The sequence below is a fragment of the Aotus nancymaae genome, unplaced genomic scaffold (genome assembly GCF_030222135.1).
Source record: "Aotus nancymaae isolate 86718 unplaced genomic scaffold, 86718_ANA_hifiasm-v0.15.2.pri h1tg000038l, whole genome shotgun sequence".
NCBI classification, from domain to species: domain Eukaryota; kingdom Metazoa; phylum Chordata; class Mammalia; order Primates; family Aotidae; genus Aotus; species Aotus nancymaae.
The window spans coordinates 4,947,880-4,968,725 of record NW_026988452.1 but is presented as its reverse complement, the minus strand read 5'-3'; the positions used below and the strand labels follow the sequence as shown (position 1 = coordinate 4,968,725).

Sequence of the window (20,846 nt, the reverse complement as noted above, 5' to 3'; positions counted from 1 at the left end):
AACGATGGCTTCTCAAGGACGGAGCTGGAGGTGAGGAAAACAGCAAAACCATGTGCTAGACAAGATCTCCAACTGTAGGGTTCTGGAGGCAGTTAAGAAGTTTTGAAGGCGCAGATTGAAACTCGGGAACACTGAGGGCTCCCGTTCCGAACTGCTGAGGACAAGATGGGGTTAGGGAGGGCACGCAGGTTGCCCAACGCCCTTTTCCACCCGCTGGGCATGGAGGGGGCGGGACTCCACCCCCTCCGTCCCTTGATTGGGTTTAAATCACCACTCCCAAGGATTCCTAGCTGTGCCTTTGAGTGTGTGGCAAGGGATTGCAGACGGGGGACAGCTTGTCAATTCAGGGAAGTCAGCCTCTTTCTGCCACTGAATTCGCCCATCAATAGAGATTCGACTTTCCCATGGTTTGACCCTCACTGCACAGGTGGGGAATCCAAGGTGCGGAGGGGTCTGGGCCAGAGTCCTGGGCTATCCACTCATTCCGGGGTTGTAGGGTGTTAAAACGCGCACTCTGAATAAAGAGACTCCCAAACTGGCTTTGTGTGAGCAATACGGTTGTTGATTCACCTGGGTGCGAGGGCTGAGGCTGAAAAGGGCCTCAGCGAAGGGCGGTGGGATAGGAGTTGGTTTTACACGTCTGGGCTGGGCAGCGGAAAGCTACAGAAGATACAGTTAGTGGTGTTCTGCAAGCTGGGAGGGGGTCCTAGGGTGTGGAGTCAGGAGGCTGGCAAAGCTGGGAGGGGGTCGTAGAGTCTGGAGTCATGAGTTTGGCCAAGCTCGGTTACAAAGTCCAGTGGCCTTGTCAGTTGAGGGCCGAATAAGAAACAATAGAAGAATGTCTCAGGTTAGTTAGGCGCCCGCTGCAGGGGTTGATCGTTTCTTCCAGGAACTCCTCTGGGGTGTACGTGCAGGTCACAGAGATTACCATGCCGTTCTCTGCGCGGTCAGACCTTACATAGGGTAGCATGTGTGAGGAGCGTGGGCTCGAGCGTGCCGGGCACTAACTGCGAGTGCAATGGCCACAGGCTCCCAGCCAAAGTGGTCAGGGGCCCACTCCCAGCACCCCTTTCCGCGCGCCCCGCCTCGCCCTCCGGGAGGGTGGTGCGCGCGTCCTCCCGCACCGCACGGGTTGGGGGCGGGGCCTCTGTGTTGTTGTTTCTCTGGGGCCCCGCCCCTGAGGGGGGCGCGGACCACGCGGCCGGAGGGCCCGCCTCCCCTCCCCCTCCCCGCCCAGCCCGCCCGCCTCTTTGTATCCAACATCCGGGTTTCCCCGCTGGCTCGGCTCCGTGACCGCCGCTCCGGAGCCATTTTGGACTCGGTTCAGCTCCCCTCCCCCCACCCCTCCCCCCGTTCATGGCCCCTCCGGACTCGGCCCCTGCGCCGGGGGCCCGGGCCCAGCCCCGCCGCGCTATGCCTGAGTCGGGCGCGCCCCGGCCCGTGCCCCGCCGCCGCCCCCCGGCCCCCGCGTCGCTCCGGAGCCCGGGCCGCAGCCTGCACCGCCCGCAGCTGCCCTGAGCCCGGCCCCGCCGACCGGCCCTTGGAGACCGAACGCTGCTCGGGGACGAAGGCGCAGGAAGCGCGCGGGGAACGAGACCGAAGGAAGGAGCGGGAAGGAAAGCGCAGCCGCCGCCCCGGCCCTGCGCGCCCCGGGAGCGCCGTGCGGCCCTGCCCGCGGGCTCCGGGTGTGCGCGGGGCGGCGCCGCGGAACATGACGGCGCCCTGGGCGGCCCTCGCCCTCCTCTGGGGATCGCTGTGCGCGGGTAAGAACGGGGCGCGGCGCGGGGACGCTGAGAGGGCGCGCGGGGCTGGCCTCTGGCGCCGCGCGGTGTTTACCAACAAAGGGCGGGCCCGCGGCCTCGTCGCCGCGCCACCTGCATTCAGCTCGCAGCTCCCGGGGCCGGGGCTGGGGGCGCCCCGGGTGCCCCGCTCGCAGGTCTTGGGGGCACGATCTTGTCTGTTCAGTCATTCTGCGGGGTTCTGGTTCCTAGACGCGCCCCTGCTTTGGGGGCCGGGACCCGGAGCCTCAGGGTCGGAGTTCAGGCTACGCGGGCGCGTGGAACCCAGGGACAGCGTGAAGAAAACCTGAGTGTGGGGAAGGCGTCCAAGCTGGTGGGCACATCTCATGGGGCCGGCAGGATTGTAGGTGCAGCAGCAGCGGCTTGCGGGGAGGGTTGCACGTCCCTCAGAGTCACTAAGTGTAGTGAAGCGAAGGGGGCGGCTTCGCGCAGCCCAGGGAGTCCCCTGCATCCCAGACCACCAGTCTGCGTCGCGTTCCCGGCCCGGCGGGCTCTCGGTGCTGGCTCCCACCTGCTCCCTCTTTCCCTGCCTTTGGCCCCGGTTGCGGAGTGTGGTCGCTTCGCGGGACCGCTTTGTTTGCGTACTTGGGAGGGGAGAGGGGGTAAGATGGAAAACCAACAGGTCCCTGTTCGCTCGGGCCTTCGGGAGGCACGTGGCCGGGTGGGTGACCCGCGCACTTAGCTCGCTGGCGACCACGGGCGTGGGGTAGGAGGTGTTCGGCCAGCGCTTGTGTGCTTGGGGGTGTGTGGGTGCTGGCGTAAACAAGCGGAGTTCCGCTTGGAAAGCTTTTTTTCCCGTAAGGCCCAAGCACCGATTTCCCTCTTCCAGTGGTGCTAGGGTACCCCTAACCCCGGCGGGCGCGCCGGGACGGCCTTTTGGCCAGTCCTGGGAAGCGTGGGGAGCTGGGTATTGAGGCGCTGGCGAGAAGGTCGGGGCTGCTGGTACCCGGCCGCCAGGTCCTGCGCGTCTTTGTTCCCAGCCCCCATTACACATGCAGCGCGGGTCCCCCGCCGCCCACGGTGGCAGCAGCCTGGAGTCTGGGAAACCCGTGAGGGGCGGGGCTGGGCGTGCAGGGGCGGGGCCGGAGTCCCCACGCTGCTGCGGGGGTGGGGATCTGGGATCTCCGTCCCATTCCCACTGCAGTTCTACCTCATTTGCGTCGTGGTGAGTCTTAGTTTACACCGAAAACGAGTGAGTTCTGTAGGGTAGTAGCGCTCGCGCAGCCTAAGTGCGGAGACCAGAAGACCAGTTGGCACCTGTGCACCTACGGAAGGGGGCATTGCAGCTCTCCTGGAGCTGCTTCCTGTGTGCTGGAGGCAAAGTGGTGGTCGTGTTGGACTTTCTGTTCCTCTTTTTTGCCCCGCTCCCTTTTGGATGCCCTTTCCCCAAGAAGGAGAGCTCTGAGGTGAAAGGGGAGGCATTGGTCTGCCAGAGGGAGGGCGGCAGCAGACTGACTTGATAGGCACACAGCAGCCCACCTGGCTGCCTCCAGACCTGCTGGGTGCCTGATCCCTGCAAGTACTGGGGCTTTTCCAAGTCCGGGGCTTTTCCAAGTCCACGCCTTTAGGAGCGCTTCCTCCTGAGGCAAGACAGCTTCAAACCTGGGCTCTGGAGGGGACTGGTCTCACACTTCCCTCCACTTGGCAGGGCAGGGTGGCATCAGGGCCCTGGAAGGACTGTATTTCCTTTCTTTTTCCTTTGCTTCAGCCTCCTAGCTTGGACAGTGCTGAGCAGTGTACCCTGCCAGGGCAGTCAGAGTCACACTATAAGGACCTATGTTCCTGCCCAGGGAGGAAGGCGGGGGTCACTAGGTATTTCTTGTGGTCACACCAGCCAGTCCCTGACCTGTGAGGAACTGTGAAAAGAGCTGCCCCAGGCCTAGTTTGGAGCAGACCTGACCCTCCTGTTGCTTTGGCTTCAGGAATGCCGTTTTTTTTCAAGCTCCTGGCTTGCCTTTTGGAATAACCCTCACGCTGTGCAGCACACAGTGCCCTGGTAGAAGGAACATCTAGAAGAGTGCTGACAGAAATATTACGTGAACTCTATGTAGACATAAAACTTAACATTTCCTAGTAGTCACGTTAATAAAAGGAAGAAGAAACAGTCTTAGCTTGGGCTGCCATAACAAAATACTGTAGACTGGTGGCTTAAACAGCAGAAATTAATTTTCTTAAAGTTCTGTAAGGCTGAGCCCAGGGTGCAGGGTGCCGGCATGGTTGGGTTCTGGTGAGGACCCTCTTCTTGGCTTGCAGACATCTGCCTTCTTACTGCATTCTCACATGACAGGGGTGGGGTAGGGGAGGGGGGTGCTTTCCTCTTTTTATAAGACCATGAATCGTGTCCTCATGACCTGATGGCCCCACCCTCATGACTTAATCTAACACTCACTACCTCCCAAAGGTCCCATCTCCAAATGCCATTACACTGGGGGTCAGAGCTTCATCGTATGAATTTTGGGGGGATTCATTCTTTCCATGACATGGAATGAACTTTAATAGTCTATTTCACTGGCCGCGTGTGGTGGCTCACCCCTGTAATCCTAGTACTTTTGTAGGCAGAGGTGGGCAGGTCATGAGGTCAAGAGATTGGGACCATCCTGGCCAACATGGTGAAACTCCGTCTCTACTAAAAATACAAAAATTAGCTGGGCTGCTGGTGGCGCCTGCGTGTAGTCCCAGCTACTCGGGAAGCTGAAGCAGGAGAATCACTCGAACCCGGGAGGCGGAGGTTTCAGTGAGCTAAGATCATGCCACTGCCCTCCAGCCTGGTGACAGAGCAAGATTCTATCTCAAAAAAAAAAAAAAAGTATATTTTACTTAATTTGATATATACAAAGTAATCATTTCAGCCTGTACTCAGTATTAAAATGAGACACATTCCATTTTTGTACTGTCTTCAAAAAAATCCAGTATATATCTTACAGAAATTTCAACTCCAACATTTCTAGTGCTCTGCAGAACATTTGACTGCTACGCTAGTGGCTACCATATTGGACAGTGCCGTCTCAGAAGGGAATGCAGACTTTATGCTGTAAGCATGGCATATGGTGCTTGTCACAAGATCAGTCAGTGGTCAGTTATTAGTTCTTTAATAATTCTTTAAGTCTTTTGGGGCCTGTGCTTGGCTCAGCGTCCTTGGGAAACAAGCCATTTGGCTCTTGCATTTCAGGGGACATCCCAGACACTCACCTTGTATCCTGCAAGAACTCCCGACACCTGTCTCTGTACTTGGAGTTCAGATCACAGGGCCTGTGGGGGTGGGATGAACAGTGTTCTAAGTGATGTGTCCAGAGCTCTTGGAGAGGAACCTGCCTCCCTCCTGTCCCATCAGGAAGTACAGGCCCTGATTGTCCTCATAGGCTGACCATTCTTTGACCCAAAGGTGTTACTTGGCCACTTCCTTGGGGAAGGGCAGGCAGAGTGAGCAAGTGACGTGACCGTGACCCTTATCCCTCAGGCCTAGTGTAGTGGTAGCTGCCAAGGACATGGGCTACAGAGCCATGGGCTGTGGGTGGCCCTCCCAGGGAAGAGTGTTTTCTGCTATCTGTCCTTGTACCTGCTGGGCACTCGAGGAATGGGTACCCTCCCTAGCTCTTAGGGACCCTTCCAAGACAGATGAAGTGAGAAACCTGCCCATCTTCCCAGGCCCTACAGCTGGGTAAAAACATAAGATCTGAACCCCATGGCCTCCCATTGCTTGGGTGGGCCTCTGTGGTATACTACTCTGTGGGTCTTTCTGGGCATCAAGAATCTCCAAAAGCACCTGGACCTCTGCTGGCACTTCACCTAAGGAACTCCCGTTACAGGGAGCCATTGAAGAGCCCACATTCTATGCAGTGATCCTTGATGTCATAGCCCCTTCTGAGAATCTGATGAAAGCTGTGGAGCCTTTGCCCAGGAAGATGTAAATCAGTATATATGTGCATGTGTGTGTATATTGCATGCCCCCACTCTGTTTTGCACAGATACAGGGAACCTGCTGCCCCCTGATTAGACTCCTTGAAGTCCTGGCTGCCCTGCACATATCCACGGGAGCAGTCCTACAGGGCAGCTTGTCCTGGGGGTGAGGGGTGCTTGTTCCACCTTGGTACCTCACTTACTCTGCCTTTTGTGATCCCGCCGGATGTTCAGATTCTAGCCCTGGTCAGTTTTTCCAGAAAGCTGCCCCCTGAGTGCCTGCTATGCACTCAGCCCCTCTGCTTGGGAGCTCAGGGTTATGCAAATGAGAACCAAGGAGTATTGGGTCAGGAGTTTAGACCCACTCATAGATACTGACCTGTCACCATGGAATGGGATCGGGTGAGGACTGGGTCTGGATAATGCTTTTGAGGGTGACTCCAGACAGACTCTAGGTAGTCCTGAGGCAGGGTCCTGGCTGCATGGGCCTCATTCCAGAATGGGATTTCTCAACCTTGACACTATTTACATTTTGGGCCTAATGATCCTCTTGTGTATGAGGGTTGCAGGTAGTGGTGGGTTGAGCTGTTCTGTGCATATGTAGGATATTTAGCAACCTCTACCTACAAAGTCCAGTAGATCCTCTTTAATCATGTCAACGAAAAATGTTTCCAGATCTTTCTAAATGTCCGTAGCAGAGGTGAGGGCAAAATCATCTCAGATTAGGAACCACTGATCTAGAATGTTCTCATGCTTTCAAAGAGGCACACAGTTGTAAGAAGTAGGGGTAATGGCTTATGCGTGCATATCCATCCCCTGTCTCTGGATTCAGGGTTGGAGGTTAGGTCTCCTGAAAGCCTAGGAGATTCCTGCTTAGTTGAAATCTACTCAGCACGTGACAGTTCGGTTCAAAATTAGTGGTTCTGGTGTACAGCTTGCTACTGAGGAGAATCCTGGCGTCCTTGAGTTTTCCCAGAAGTGGTTCGGGTTTCAGGGAGGCGGAGGTTGTGGGTGGCTGGGCAGCCTGCCTGCCCGCACCCGCCCACTTGCCTCTGACCATTGCCTTAAGGCTGGCATTCAGCTTCTTCCTCCTGTACATGCAGAATGTCAGGAAGTGCCTGTTGCTGGCGACTCTCTGCCTGCCCAGACCCCCTCTCTGCTCACCTGGGAGCCTCAGGAGCTGAGGCTAGCCCTGTCTGCCTAGCGGAGCACAGGGGTTGTAGCAGGCCGTGGGCATGCCTTTTCCCCTGAGCGGGCCTGCCGTGTGGCGTTCCGGGGAGCCGCAGCGGCTGTGGGCCTGGAGTCCTCAGGCTGGGGACACCAGGGCAGGTGGGCAGCCTCTCCCCAAAGGTATGGGTGCAAGTCTCTTCCCCTCTCCTCAGGGTGTGGTGGCCAGATGGGAATCTGAGGGCAGGGCCAGCCTTCCTCCTGTGGACCTGGGGAGGTGTGGGCAGTGCTGCTTAGACCGGTGGCCAGCACTGGAGGTGCCGGTGGAGCGGTTGGTATCTGTGGAGGCCTATCTGTTGGGCTTGGCAGGCTGGCAGCCCCCTGTGGCTGCCCCCACGTTTATTTTCTACTTTTCCCCTGGCCTGGTCTGAGCTTGGCTAGGGAACGCTTTCTGTGGGACTGTGTTTCTCTCATCTTGAACTCAGTGAGACACAGTTTGCTGTACTGGGAAGTGATTACAAACTGGGCTGTTAGGGTGGAGGAGGCATTTTTCAAAGCCCCGGTTTTCAAGTGCTCCACATCACTGGTATGTGAAGTGCTTGCTGGGGTTCAGACTTCCTGCTTCCATCTGTTTTTGGGGTCTTTACAAAGAGGACTTTATTTCCTTCTCAGAATTCTTTCTCTTCCTTCCCTCCTATTCTGTCACCAACTTTGTGTTCCAAAACAGACACCCAACCCCTTGTTCTGGGCTTCCTTCTTTGGTCTCTCATTCTCCACCAGACTTACGGGTCCATCCTAGCCCTAGAGGTGCCTCTTCCTTGTGGTCCTGGGGATACCGTTCCTGGATGCCCAGGTTTTCTGGTGGTGGAAATGCTGCTGCCTTCTTCTGACTCTTTGTTTATTACGTTGGTCGGTGATGTCTCTGACTAAGACAATGGTAGCTACTGGAAATCAATGGGTAAAGCAGGCTGGGATTGTTAGGCGTCAGCCATGCCTCCTTCCGGCCCAGGACCAGTAATGGCTTCCCGCCTTCAGAGCCCCATGCTTTCCCCTGGTTATTCTAGGCTTGCTGTACACATGCATGTGCCTTTTTCAGATTCTTTTCGGGACTGGCAGCTCCAACTGGGTGTTTTCATTCATGGACACATGACCTCTGGAAGCGGGTGTGGAAAGGAAGCCTGCTCCACTGGGCAAATGTGAGGCCCTCTTCCCAGGGGAATGTTTTCTGGAGGGGTCTGACCTGCTGGACAATGGGGCTTCTCCCTAACCAGTTTCTGGGCTGGAGCTGAGGTGTTTCGTGAGGCAAGCTCATGCTCTTTGCATGTGTTCCTCTGCCGACTATTTCAGTTCCACTCTGACAACCAAGGAGGCTAAAATTAGTTCTGGAGAAGGAAAAGGAAGGCTGGTTGGAAACCCAAGCCCTTGGCTGGAGAATGGAGGAGGCTGCTTCCCAGGTTTGTGCCTGAACATTTCGGAGGATGGGACCAGACCAGCTGTTATCTGTCCATCTGAGGAGAGGGAGGGGTCCCTGTGGCCTCCCAGACCGGAACCAATTAAAACAGGAGACTAACTTGGAAGCTGACTCTCTGGAGTGTTGATGCCAGGATGTTTTTTCCTTCTGGCTTGGGCAATGGTGCACAGTGTTTTCAGGTATGAGGACAATGCCTTATAATGAATGTCCAGTGTCATTGACAGCCCTCTTCCCTCTCCACCTCCAACTGGGTTATGATGTGTCCGTTGTTTGAGAAAGCACGCATGAGTTTTCCCAGCCTAGGCTGGCAACCATGGTTTAAGAACTCTTATTTCATGTACTTTTTGGGGATTTCCTTCTCACTGAAGTTTGATATTGGGTTAGAGGGGAGCCCTGTGGCCCAGGGCTCATATAAGAGGTCCAGCTTCTCTGTGTGCTGGGGATATAGTGAATCAAGGCTCCGTCTGGCCCGGAGCTGAGGTGTTTCGTGAGGCAAACTCATGCTCTTTGCATGTGTTCCTCTGCTGACTATTTCAGTTCCACTCTGACAGCCAAGGAGCTCTGGGGCTTAGAAGCTAGAGGAGCAGAAGCGTTAGAGAGATGAAGTCTGGTTTCTCTTCCCACCTGGCTAGTTCCTTGCCTGAGGGTGAGACCTGCAAGTCAGTGTGGGAGGAGAAGGAGAAGGAGAGCGCAGGCCATGCAGTCCTGTCTCCCCTACCCTGAAAAGCTGCGTCCAAACCTCCCATCACTGAGAGGTCAGCCACCCTGGTATACTTGGGGGGGTAGAGGTCACTTTAGCCCTAATTTTCTCATTTTTAAAAATTTTCTTAATTTTTAAACAAGTAATATACCTACATTATATTGCAGAAATTTAGATGTTACAGATAAAAACAGGGTCTCCTTTATCACCTCTGTTCCCCACCTGAGGCCCCCTCCAAAGGTAATCATTTTAAGGTTGAGGTATATTCCAGACATTTTCACTTGTGTGTGCATCTATAGAAGTACTTATAGAAATAGAGGCTTTTTTCCACCTAAAATGGTATCAAGCATTTAATTGAAGTATAAAATATATACAGAAAAATGTACAAGTAATTAGCATAAGTGACAGCGGAGAAGCATTTTCACAAACTGAATCCACCAATGTAGTCAGCATCCAAGTCAAGAATCTGAAACTTTCCAGCCCCGCATCCCCAGCAAGCCCTGTTTGGTTCCATGTCAGTCTCTACTCACATTGCTCAGGTTAACTACTATTCTGACTGCTAATAGCATAAAATAGTTTTGTCTGTTTCTGTGGTTCATATGAATAGAACCTTATAGAATAAACTGCCTTGTGTCCATCTTTTCCTCATCATGTTTGTGACTTTAATCTATGTTGCATGTCATGACTTTTTTAACTCGGAGATTTGTTTTGGCAAACTTTCTGATAGATATGGATCTTTTAAATAACTATATAATATTCTAAAGTTTAAAAATATAGACTACATTTTATCTAGTTCTTATTGATGGACTTTGTGATTGTATAGAATGTATGTGGACTGTTTCTCCAGGATAAATGAAAAAATAATTTCTGCGTCATAAGACATGTGTATTAGTTTTAGTAGATGCTGAAAAATGGTTTGATTTATTTATTGATTGAGGCTACCCAAGTGATGGCAGTGGGGGTAGAAGCTGGGTGATATGGCAATTGGTTCTGTGAAATGCTAGATTACAGAGATTGGAAATAGCCTGGCTTCGTGAAGGATGCCCGGACAGGGAAAGGGCTCACTTCCACTGGCTTAATTATGAGGAGAGCTGGAGACAGCTTCTTGGGCCTGCGTCTCCTACCTTGTGCCTGAGTCTCCTGGGTAGTGTGCTGATGAGGGAGGTATCAGTGGACTGGCCAGGATGTGCTGGTCTGGGTTTGGGATGGAAGTGCATATGTGTGTTTATGTGTGTTCACTTACGATGCTCCATGCTGCCTGCAGACTCCGAAGAGACTAAGGCATTTGCTGAAGATTGCTGAAGAGCTCTTGGTAACAGGGCACTACTGGTGAGCCCAGTGCATTTTGAAAATCTGAGTGTGACAAAACTGATTTCATATGTGGTGATAATGATAGTGGGGATATTGGAGAAACCTGTAGCAAAACTATTGTAGAGTCTGGTGAGAAGCTTTTCATGACAGAAGGAGCTCTGGTGAGTTTTTGTTCCTGGCTGAGTGTATGCCGTGTTCCCTATATAACCCGCTGCCACAATTGGCAGAAGATGTAGGGATGACAGTTTGGGATGACTTGTTCTCCAAAGCCCTTGCTCCAGTCTTGTTCTTCAGCTTGCTGGCTACTCTTTACTGTTATATTGGGATTCTTTATGTAAGTCCGCTTGTCAGGCCCTGCTAATGGATTTAGATGACACTCAAGTTTATGGAACTGTTTCTAGTACAAATGATACTCCAGTCAGCTTTCCCACATTTTATGTATGATGTGCATTGTTTGTGTCTTAGTCTGCTCAGGTTGCCATAATGGAATACCATAGACTGGGTGGCTTAAACAACAGAAGTTTCTTTTCTTACAATTCTGGAGGCTGGAAGTTAAAGACGAACGTGCTGGCAGGATTGGTTTCCAGTGATTGCTCTGTCCTTGGCTGGCATATGGTAGCCTTCTTGCTATGTCCCTTTTGCTGTGTGTATCCACTCCAGGTGTCTCTTTTTACAAAGATACCGGTCCTGTTGGACTGAAGGCCCACCCTTATAACCTCATTTAGCCTTAATTACCTCCCTAAAGGCCCTATCTGTAAATATATTAATGGCAAAACCTGCAGTTACATTTGCACCAACCCAGTAGTCACATTGGGGGTTAGGGCCTCAATCTATGAATTTTGGTGGGACTCAGTTCAGTCTATTACTGTCTGAAACAGTAAAGTTTGGTTGAAAGTGAATTCTCTTTTCCTCTTGAGTGACATTTTGGAATGGAAGTTACTTTTTTCAGGGCTTTGCCGTGGTGTTTCTGTTGTTCTTGCCCAACACTTTCAATGGGCAATCTTATCTGCACTGGTGGGCTTAATTTCTGTGTATGTGTGCAGGTTCTCTTGCCTTTGGGCATGCTATGATCCTGAAAATACGTCTAAAAGCTGGGTAAACAATAGTTATGGAGATGCCCTTTTCTGATAATCAGGATCAAATCCCTTTCTGAGGGTAACTGGAGAAACTGGAAAAAATAAAACTTTTCTGGTTGAAGGCATTATATAGTTAAGAAGATATTGAAGACATACCAGGCCAGTATGCATGAGAACAGAGGCCTCGGGTGATGATTTTGGTAACTGGGTCTGTTTTTAGTCAGAGGGGCAACTGAGACATTGATCATTGCATTTGATAGCTTTGTGGGGCTAGGAAGACAGGAATTGGAGTTCTAAGCAAAGAGTGGGCAGAGTCAATCACTTCTTTGGGCTTGATATCCCAAAGATATAGGAATGGGCTTGATATCCCAAAGATATAGGAATGAGGGGGACCCATATGTGACAGACCCTTAGATTGAAATATTCTGGGACACTGGGTGTGGTGGTGCTCACCTATAATCCCAGCTACTTGGGAGACTGAGGCTGGGCGGATCAGTTGAACTCAGGAGTTCAAGACTAGCCTGGACAATATGGTAAGAACTTATCTCAAAAACAAAAAAATTAAAAAATATATATTCTGGGCTTAATGGTACCTTTAGAAATGTTAATTCTTTCTGGAGGATTTATATCATCCTAGGCCTCAAATAGCTTTACAATTTTGCAAATACAATGACTGGCTGGTAATTTTAAGTAAACAGCCAGCAGAAACATCACAGTTGAAGCCGACCTGGGTGACCTCCACATTGGAGTTGCCATATACATATTTAAAAATAGTGTTCACTGTGGTCAAGCAAATGAGAGTGGGAATTTCAGCAGATAGCTGAAAACTATAAACCAAAAAATCTGTTAAAGAATTGTTCTGCATAATGACAGAAATTAATAAATCAGTGAATAATTTTATCAGGGGATTAGGTGAAACTGGATAGAGAATTAGTGAATTGGATGATAGATCAGAAGAAAATATAAATTGAACCATGGACAAGCAGAAAGATAGATAATACAGAATAAAGAGAAAACATAGAGGATGAAGTGAAAAGGTCTAAGATTCATGAAATCACAGCCACAGAAGTAAAGGAGAGAGAATGAGGCAGAAAAGATAATAGCTGAGAACTTTCTAAAATGAATGAAAGACATAAAACCACAGATTCAAGAAATGCTGTAAATCTCAGGTAAGATAATAAAACTTAAAAATCCACATCTATTTCCATCACAGTAAAAATTCTGGAAACCAAAGACAGAGAATGTTGAAAGCAGATAGAGAAAAAAAGGCATTACTATCTATGGTTTTACTGAGAGCTGACTTCTCAGTAGAAACAGTGGAATTCAGAAGATGATAGAATGATAGCTTAAGTGCCGAAAGACATAGTTGTCAACCTGAAATTCTGTATCAAGTGAAACTATCTTTCCAGAATGAAGCTGTCATCATGTTAAGTGAAATAAGCCAGACACAGAAAGACAAATACCACATGATCTCACTCATATGTGGAATCTATAAAGGTAGCTCTCATAGAAATAGAGGGTAGAATAGTGGTTACCAGAGGCAGGTGGTGGTCGAAAGGTACAAAGTTACACTTAAAATTTAGGAATAAGTTCTGGTCTGTTGCACTTTAGGGTGACTGTAGTTAGCAAGAATGTATGGTATATTTCAAAATAGTCAGAAGAGAGGATTTTGAATGTTCTTACCACAAAGAAATGATAAATGGTGATAGATTTGCTAATCACCCTGATTTGATCATTACCTAGTGTATACATGTATCAAAACATATTGTATGCCATAAATACGTACAGTTATTTTGTGTCAATTTTAAAACAAAACTTCTTAAGAAAGAATGAACATGTCAAGGAATGTGTTGTTCTTCAGACGAAAGGAAGATAAATCCAGATGGAATGTCAGAGATGAAGTGAGGAATGAAGAGCAATGAAAATAATAAATTTTCAGGCATTTATTGTGAAAATGTGTTACTGAATTTGAAATACCACAAAAACAAAATGCATGGCAACAATGCTATACATGAGAGTGGGGTGGCAATGAATTTACATTGTTGTAAAGGTTCTTACAATGTCCAGGAAGAGAGTGGAACTACCAAGTAATACTAAATTTTGATAAGGCATGCTATCATCTCTAGGGTAACCAAAGGGTAGATTATAACTTTCAAGCTAACAAAGGAGACAGACAGGCCGAGTGTAGTGGCTCATGCCTGTAATCCCAGCATTTTGGGAGGCCAAGTGGGGAGGATTACTGGAGCCCAGAGTTTGAGACAATAGTGAGACCCCCATCTCTACAAAAAAATAAAAAAAAAATTAGCCAGATGTGGTGGCATGCACCTGTAAGCCCCAGCTACTTGGGAGGCTGAGGTGGGAGGATTGTTTGAGCTCAAGAGTTTGAGGCTACAGTGAGCTGTGATTGAGTCACTGCATTCCAGCGTAGGTGACAGTAAGACCCTGATGTCCAAAAAAAAGGAGACATGGAATAATAGAGAATTCTTCAGTTGAGAAGAAAACAATAAAGGGAAAACAGACCAGAAGAGATAAATGCAGCTAATATTCCTAATAAACATACGATGTAAAAATTATTATTTTAAAGGCAGGGTCTTGCTCTGTCACCCAGGCTGGAGTGCAGTGGCAAGATCTCAGCTCACTGCAACCTCTGCCCCCCACCCACCCTGGCTTAAGTGATCTTCCCATCTCAGCCTTTGAAGTAGCTGGGACCACAGGTGCAAACCACCACACCTGGATAATTTTTTGTATTTTTGGTAGAGATGAGGTCTCACCATGTTGCCCAGGCTGGTCTCGAACTCCTGAACTCAAGCAATCTGCCCTCCTTAGCCTCCCAAAGTACTAAGATTATGGGCATGAGCCACCATGCCCGGCCTGATGTAAAAATTCTTAATAAATATTTAAAGATGGACCTGAATACTGATTAAAACTCTGAATCCGTGGGTGGAGTTGGCTTAATCTAGGGTGATGTGATTGGGCTGTTTGGGGAAATTAGTTGGATTCCCCTGAGAAATATCTTCTGTTTTCTGTCTGGAGGGGGCAGGCCTGGATGCCAACATCCTGGAAGTCATGGGGGATGAGAACTAGGGTTGCTGTATTTGGTGTATTGTTCTGTATTCCTCTTGTTTCAGTGTGATACCTATGTCCGCAGATTTGCCTGCTTCTCTTTGTCGAAGAGACTCTCTGTTTAATTTTCTTTAGAAAATAAACATAATCTCTGCTGGGTTGGGGAGGGGCAACCATGATGAGTGGTGGTGGGATCTGAGGATCTGACTGCACCTTACCAACTAACTCTTCTGTCTTTAGACTCACCTTTACCCCATTCCTTCAGAGGCATCTGGTGCCACAAATTCCTGAGTTTTGAAGGGTTCTGTGGGGAAGTTACATTGCTTTTCTGCTTTATCCAGAAAAAGCTTAGGAGTCTGTGTGATCAGTTACCATTTGTGTTAATAATGCTTTCCAGCTTTGAAATGTCATTTCCGTAGTTCTCTTCTGTTCTCTTTGTTCTTATAGGTTTATGCTGTAAAATACTTTACTGTGGGTTTAGTGGGACTACAGGAGGCAGCAAAAGAAAATGTTTGTGTATAATCCTTGACCTTTACCTGGATACTCTCCTTCCAGTGTTCTCCAGGAATGATGGGTCCTGGAAAAGGCATGTATTTCAGAGCCGTGGGAGGATGGTGCCAGGGCCTTGTTTACAAAGTCCAAGTTGGAAGTGACTTGAGGTGACCTGGCTTGGTTCCTCGTTTCTAGGTGGGACTTCTGAAGGCAGATGGAGCTCCTCCTGTCACCTTGGAAGGTGCGCCTGGACTTACATTTCTGGCATTTGTAGTGAACAAAACAATGGAAAATCCTCCTGCAAAGTATACAGAAATGTTGGAAAAAGTATAATAAACAGAAAAATTATAAGAAACACCCTTTTAAAATGCATGTATATAGCTGCATGTATAGAAGTAAGGGAAAAGCCTGAAGGGACTGGAAACTAGAGCTGTATGCCTTCACTAGCTGAAACTGCTATTCTCTGGGGACTTTGCCTGTCTTTATAATTTAGAGATACAGGTTTAGTAGCAGTATGGACAGTAGGAGACAAGATGTGGAATTGAGACTCAGGCCTTTGCATGGCCTCAGATATCTGTTGCGTTACACCTTTAGTGAAAATGTGGGCTAGAAGAAACATTCTTTGTTGAAAAAGAGACTAAATAATGAAATTGTCTGGGACTAGGTGGGGGCGGGGTGGGAGTAGTTTCCCCTGAGGATTTATAACCATAGGCCTGTGCTCACATGAGTTTGGAGTTTATACCATCCTGTTCTCTGGTAAACTAAGTTGAGAAATTAAAGTGGTTCCAAATAGTTGATGTGCTAGGGAGTTTGGCATAAGCCAAAAATATGTTACCTTTGAAAGGTTGCTCCTTTAAACTTGGCCTCAAAGTATTCCAACAGAAAAGGCTCCACTGAAAATAAGCTCAGTATTCGAAATTCTAAAGCCGCATGAGGAAACAGTACCATGAGTAAAGTCAGAAATAACAAATGACAGAAGCAGACTTTCAAGAAGTTAAATTACAGAAATCCGAGCGGGATTTGGAAGTATGCCAAAGTACAGAAGTACCAAAATTGACCAGGAAGGCTTTTAAAAAAAAATAGAACTTCTGGAAATGAAAAAACAGAATAATTGAATTTATAAATTGAGTAGAAGAACTAAATAACAGATTAGACATAGCTAAAGAGAGGATTAGTGAATTGCAAGTTGACCTTCAGGAATTATCTGTAATGGTGTTTAGACACAGAATTGGAAAATACACAGAAAGGAGGGTTAAGAGACTGGACAGAATGAGAAGGTCTAATATGCTTATAATAGGAATTTCAGAATCATAGAATATGAAGATGTAATATTGAAGCTGATAATAGCCAAGAATTTGTCAGAATTGACAAAAGACACAAATCATTAAACTCTAAAGGCATAGTGAACCCTAAGCAGTATAAATTTAAATATATACTTAGATGCATACCTTGTAGTGAAACTGTAAAGAGAAGACTAAAGGCGTAGTGAACTCCAAGTGGTATACATTTAAATATATACTTAGACACATATTTTATAGTGAAACTGCAAAGAGAGAAAGCAGCCAGAGAAAAACAGACTATCTACAAAGTCAAATTAATAGCAGACTTTTCAGCAACAGTAGTGGAAGCTAGAAAATAATGGAATAATATTTTCAGAGAGCTGAGATAAAATAACTCGTCAGTCTAAAATTTAATGTTCATCTAAATTGCCATTCAGGAAGAAAGACAAGACATTTTGAGAAAGGCAACAAAGGCTCCTCTGCCAAGAGATTGCTACTGAAATATTTTTTTTCCAGTAAGCACAGTGATCTCAGAAAGGACAGAGATACAGGGAGAGATGAATGAGCAGACAAGCTGATGACTGTATGGACACTTAGAAAATATAGACACAAATAACGTCTGATTTGGGAGCTGGGTGGTAAGAACAACGACATTAAATACTGAACACAAGCAATATGTTAAATTAGATGTACGTTGGAAGAGTCATTAGAGTTTAAAATATTTAAGTTCCAATGAGGGATGGTAGAGATACTGATTTAGGCTTTTAGTGTAAATGTACCCATTAAAGTTTATAGGCCTAGCTTACAATGGAATAGGAATGAGATTTATAACTTCAAAAATGACTAAAATAGGAAATTTTAAAATATAATCTAAACAGAAGTAGCAGTAGAGAAAAATCAAATTTAAACATACTCAGTAATCATAAATGTAATGGGACTGAACTCTAATTAAAAGACAGTGTCAGATTGAAAAGGGAGAGGGAAGAGAGAAAGATTTAAGTTGGAAAACAGAGTTTTCCCAAATATTAACCACACAGTCATAAAGCTATGTTAGCATTAGATAAAATGGACTTTTTGACAAAGAGCATTACAAATAAAGAGCGTTACTATACAGTAAAATAAGTTTTATTACCAAGAATATATAAAATAATTCCTGCAACTCAAAGGAAAAGCAGTCCAGTAGAAAAATGGGAAAAGGTACACACAGGCAGTTCTTAGAAGAAAATGTTAATAATCACGAGAAGATGATCAGGCTCACAAGTAATCAGAGAAATACAGATCAAAGTTGTGTACCATTTCACACTCACCAGGTGAACCCCAGGTGGGGGCTGCCTTCTGTTGGAAACTTAGATTGGCACATCCATTTTGGAGAACAGTTTAACAGTATTTAGTCAGTTGATGATGTTTAGACCCTATGACCTAGCGAAGAAATGCTCACACATGAGCGCACACACAAAAATGTAAAAAAAAAGAATTCATGAGGGCTTTGATTAGATCAACAAACGTAAATAACCTAAGAGTCTAGTAGGTGAGTGGATACTTAAAGTTATGCGAGGTTGTATAATGGACTGCTTCTGAAATCAGTGCACTTTAGAGCTGCAGGAGAGGCAGTAGTGTGTAAAGAACATACACTCCGGAGATAGGCTGCCTGGGTTTGAAACCTGATTTTAACTCTTTTTTTTTTGAGACGGAGTTTCGCTCTCGTTACCCAGGCTGGAGTGCAATGGCGCGATCTCGGCTCACTGCAACCTCCGCCTCCTGGGTTCAGGCAATTCTCCTGCCTCAGCCTCCTGAGTAGCTGGGATTACAGGCACACGCCACCATGCCCAGCTAATTTTTTGTATTTTTAGTAGAGACGGGGTTTCACCGTGTTGACCAGGATGGTCTCGATCTCTTGACCTTGTGATCCACCCGCCTCGGCCTCCCAAAGTGCTGGGATTACAGGCTTGAGCCACCGCGCCCGGCCGATTTTAACTCTTAATAACGACTTGGGTAAGTCTCTTAGTGCCTCAGTTTTTATAAAATGAGGGCCTCCTCAGGGTTATCAGGAGTTCTTATTAAATAACTTATTATTTGCAGAATGCTTAGTATAGGGCCGGGGATGTAGTGTGAGCTGTGTAAGTGTTAAATAACTGTGGACCAACCTGGATGGCTTCCAAATATATGGATGAAGGAGAAAAAGCAAATGTATTAGAGATTGTATTCAGCTGCTAGAAACAAGCAGTCATTTATTCTCTCAGGCAAATGCAAAGACACAATGTTGGAATGTTTTGGGTTTTTCCTTCCCCTGCTGTATGTGCCATTCCACAACATGCATACACGTGTGTGTGTGTCAGTGTCTGTGTCTGTCATACACTCTAGCCTTCCTCCCTGGCCCCTTCAGTCTCTTCAGATTCCCTCCATCTCTGTCCCCTGCCTGGCCTTACTCTGGTCCTGGGGAGGTGGTGCAGATGCTGCTGTGTGAAACTGGGGGGTGTGGAATCATAACATGGATGAGTCATTGCTCTTGGCCCTCCTTGGGTCTTATGGAGGGACCTGCTAGGGCAACAAAGGCGGCTGAGCAGACTCAGGGCTGCCTTTCGAGGGGTGCTGTCTACAGGAAGAGCTGCCTCTCCTCTCTGGGCAGATGTGAAGGCTGGACACCAGAGGGAGAACACTGGCCCTCCTGAGACATTCTTACTTGTCCTTCTCTTGGGCATGGAGGCTTCTGGGAGAGTTTGCCTCAGTGCTGGCAGAAGCAGACCTAAGTAGATGTAGAGGTGAGTGGCACTCCTTCTCACCACTACAGTGCCCACAAGGGTAGGGCTGGGCACCTGCTCCCTGGGGTAGGCAGCTGCCAAGGGGCTTCCAGGAGCCAACTGTGCAGTGGTTCTGCTGGCTGCTGGGGTCACAGTTCCTCTAGGAGATACTGGCTGGACTGGGGACACCCAATTGTAGAGCTCAGGGACTCCAGGGGAGGTGGGCATGGACACTGCACCTCTGAAGCGTCTCCTCTCCTTTCTCTCCTCATTGCGCTTTGAGCCCCTCACAGACAGGACCCTGGTGAGATTTTCCCCTTTTCTCTCCAGGACACAGTTGGTATGACCAAGGCCAGCTGGACTGAGCTTCCTCACAGGAAAGTGAACTTCCCAGTGTTTGACCTCCTGGTGCCTGTCTTCGAGCGTCACAACTAGCCAGTTTAGGTTCTGCTACCCGGAATGTTGGTTCTGAGTGCAGTCTACACGTACTGTGTGTGTGCATGCACTGTGTGTGTGTGTGTGTATGTGTATCTGGGAGTGGCGTCCTGCCAGGAGGGAAGGTTTGGGGAGCACTGGGTGCTTTCTTTCCACTGGGATTAGGCCCCTTGGAGCATAGGGACTGCCCCTCTGGGACACTGCCACTTGTATACCAGCTTCCTTTGGAGGCCAGCAGTTGGTATGGCTGTGACTCAGGGATGCAGCAAGCTCCTTGTCCTGGTGTTTGGGGGGCATGCTCACTCACCTCAGGGCTATGAGGCAGCAGGCCTACGGGGGTACCGCAAGCACCCCCATCTTGGGAGCATGGGTTCCCCTCCTGCCAGTTAGGCGAGTGGGCTGGGGGTCAGGGGGAGCCTTCTGTGCGTGGATGCCCTGGCTTCCTTGGTGTGGGCGGGAATCTGTATCTGTTAAAAGGTGGAGGTGGCCTGTGGTTGGAGTACTGCCAGGAGCTATTAATAGCTGAGTGTGTAAAGAAGCAGAGTCTGGGAAAAAGAGGAATGGGGGAGGCCCCTGGGTCTCCAGCTGGCAGCAGAGCGATGTGGTGAGGGAGGGCATGGAATGTCACATCTCTGAACACAAAACTCTTGTAGGCATGGTGTAACTTGATGGGCTGGGGGTCATACTGGGGACTTGTGTTAGATGAATTGTCATAGGCAGTAGGGGGCAGGTGTGGCTCTAATATAATAGCCAAGTGTGCCAGGCATTGTTCTAACCACTCTTAAAGTATATTAACTCATTTAGTTCCTGCAGTACCCTAGGAGGTAGGCACTGTCATTACCCCTTTCATAGATTGCTTAGGTAGCTTGCGTAGGCTCACACAGAGCTGTGCAGTATTGGAGTAGGACTTGAAGTCTGGCTGGCTCACGGCTGCCATTTTTCCCTGGGTTGCCTGTAGGTGGTCAGGTGACATCTTTTTTTTTTTTGAGATGGAGTCTCGCTTTTGTCGCCCAGGCTGGAGTGCAATGGCATGATCTCGGCTCACTGCAACCTCTGCCTCCTAGGTTCAAACAGTTCTCCTGTCTCAGCCTCCTGAGTAGCTGGGATTACAGGCACCCGCCACCACACCTGGCTCATTTTTATATTTTTAGTAGAGACCAGGTTTCACTACATTGGTGAGACTGGTCTTGAACTCCTGACCTCGGGCGATCTGCCCACCTTGGCCTCCCAAAGTGCTGAGATTACAGGCATGAGCCACTGTGCCTGGCCCAGGTGACATCTTGAACCCTTGGGTCCTTTGAGATTTGGAACTCCCAGCCTCTTCTCTTGGGTCCTGCCCATGGTAGTGGCAAGGGGGTGGTCTCTGACTTATCGGCTTGGAGAGAGGAGGTTACTCTGTTGGCCTCCCTTGTTTGGA

At 48.5% G+C, this 20,846-nt stretch overlaps 1 protein-coding gene across 1 annotated transcript in view; it reads left to right on the top strand.

Annotated features, from left to right (window-relative positions):
* The first annotated feature begins 1,711 nt into the window (after nt 1–1,711).
* ACVR2B (activin A receptor type 2B) overlaps nt 1,712–20,846 on the top strand; it is a 38,530-nt gene continuing 19,395 nt past the window's right edge. Inside the window, exon 1 of the mRNA XM_064360129.1 lies at nt 1,712–1,763. Within this exon, the coding sequence (XP_064216199.1) occupies nt 1,712–1,763 (52 nt within the window). The remainder of the gene's footprint in view (nt 1,764–20,846) is intronic.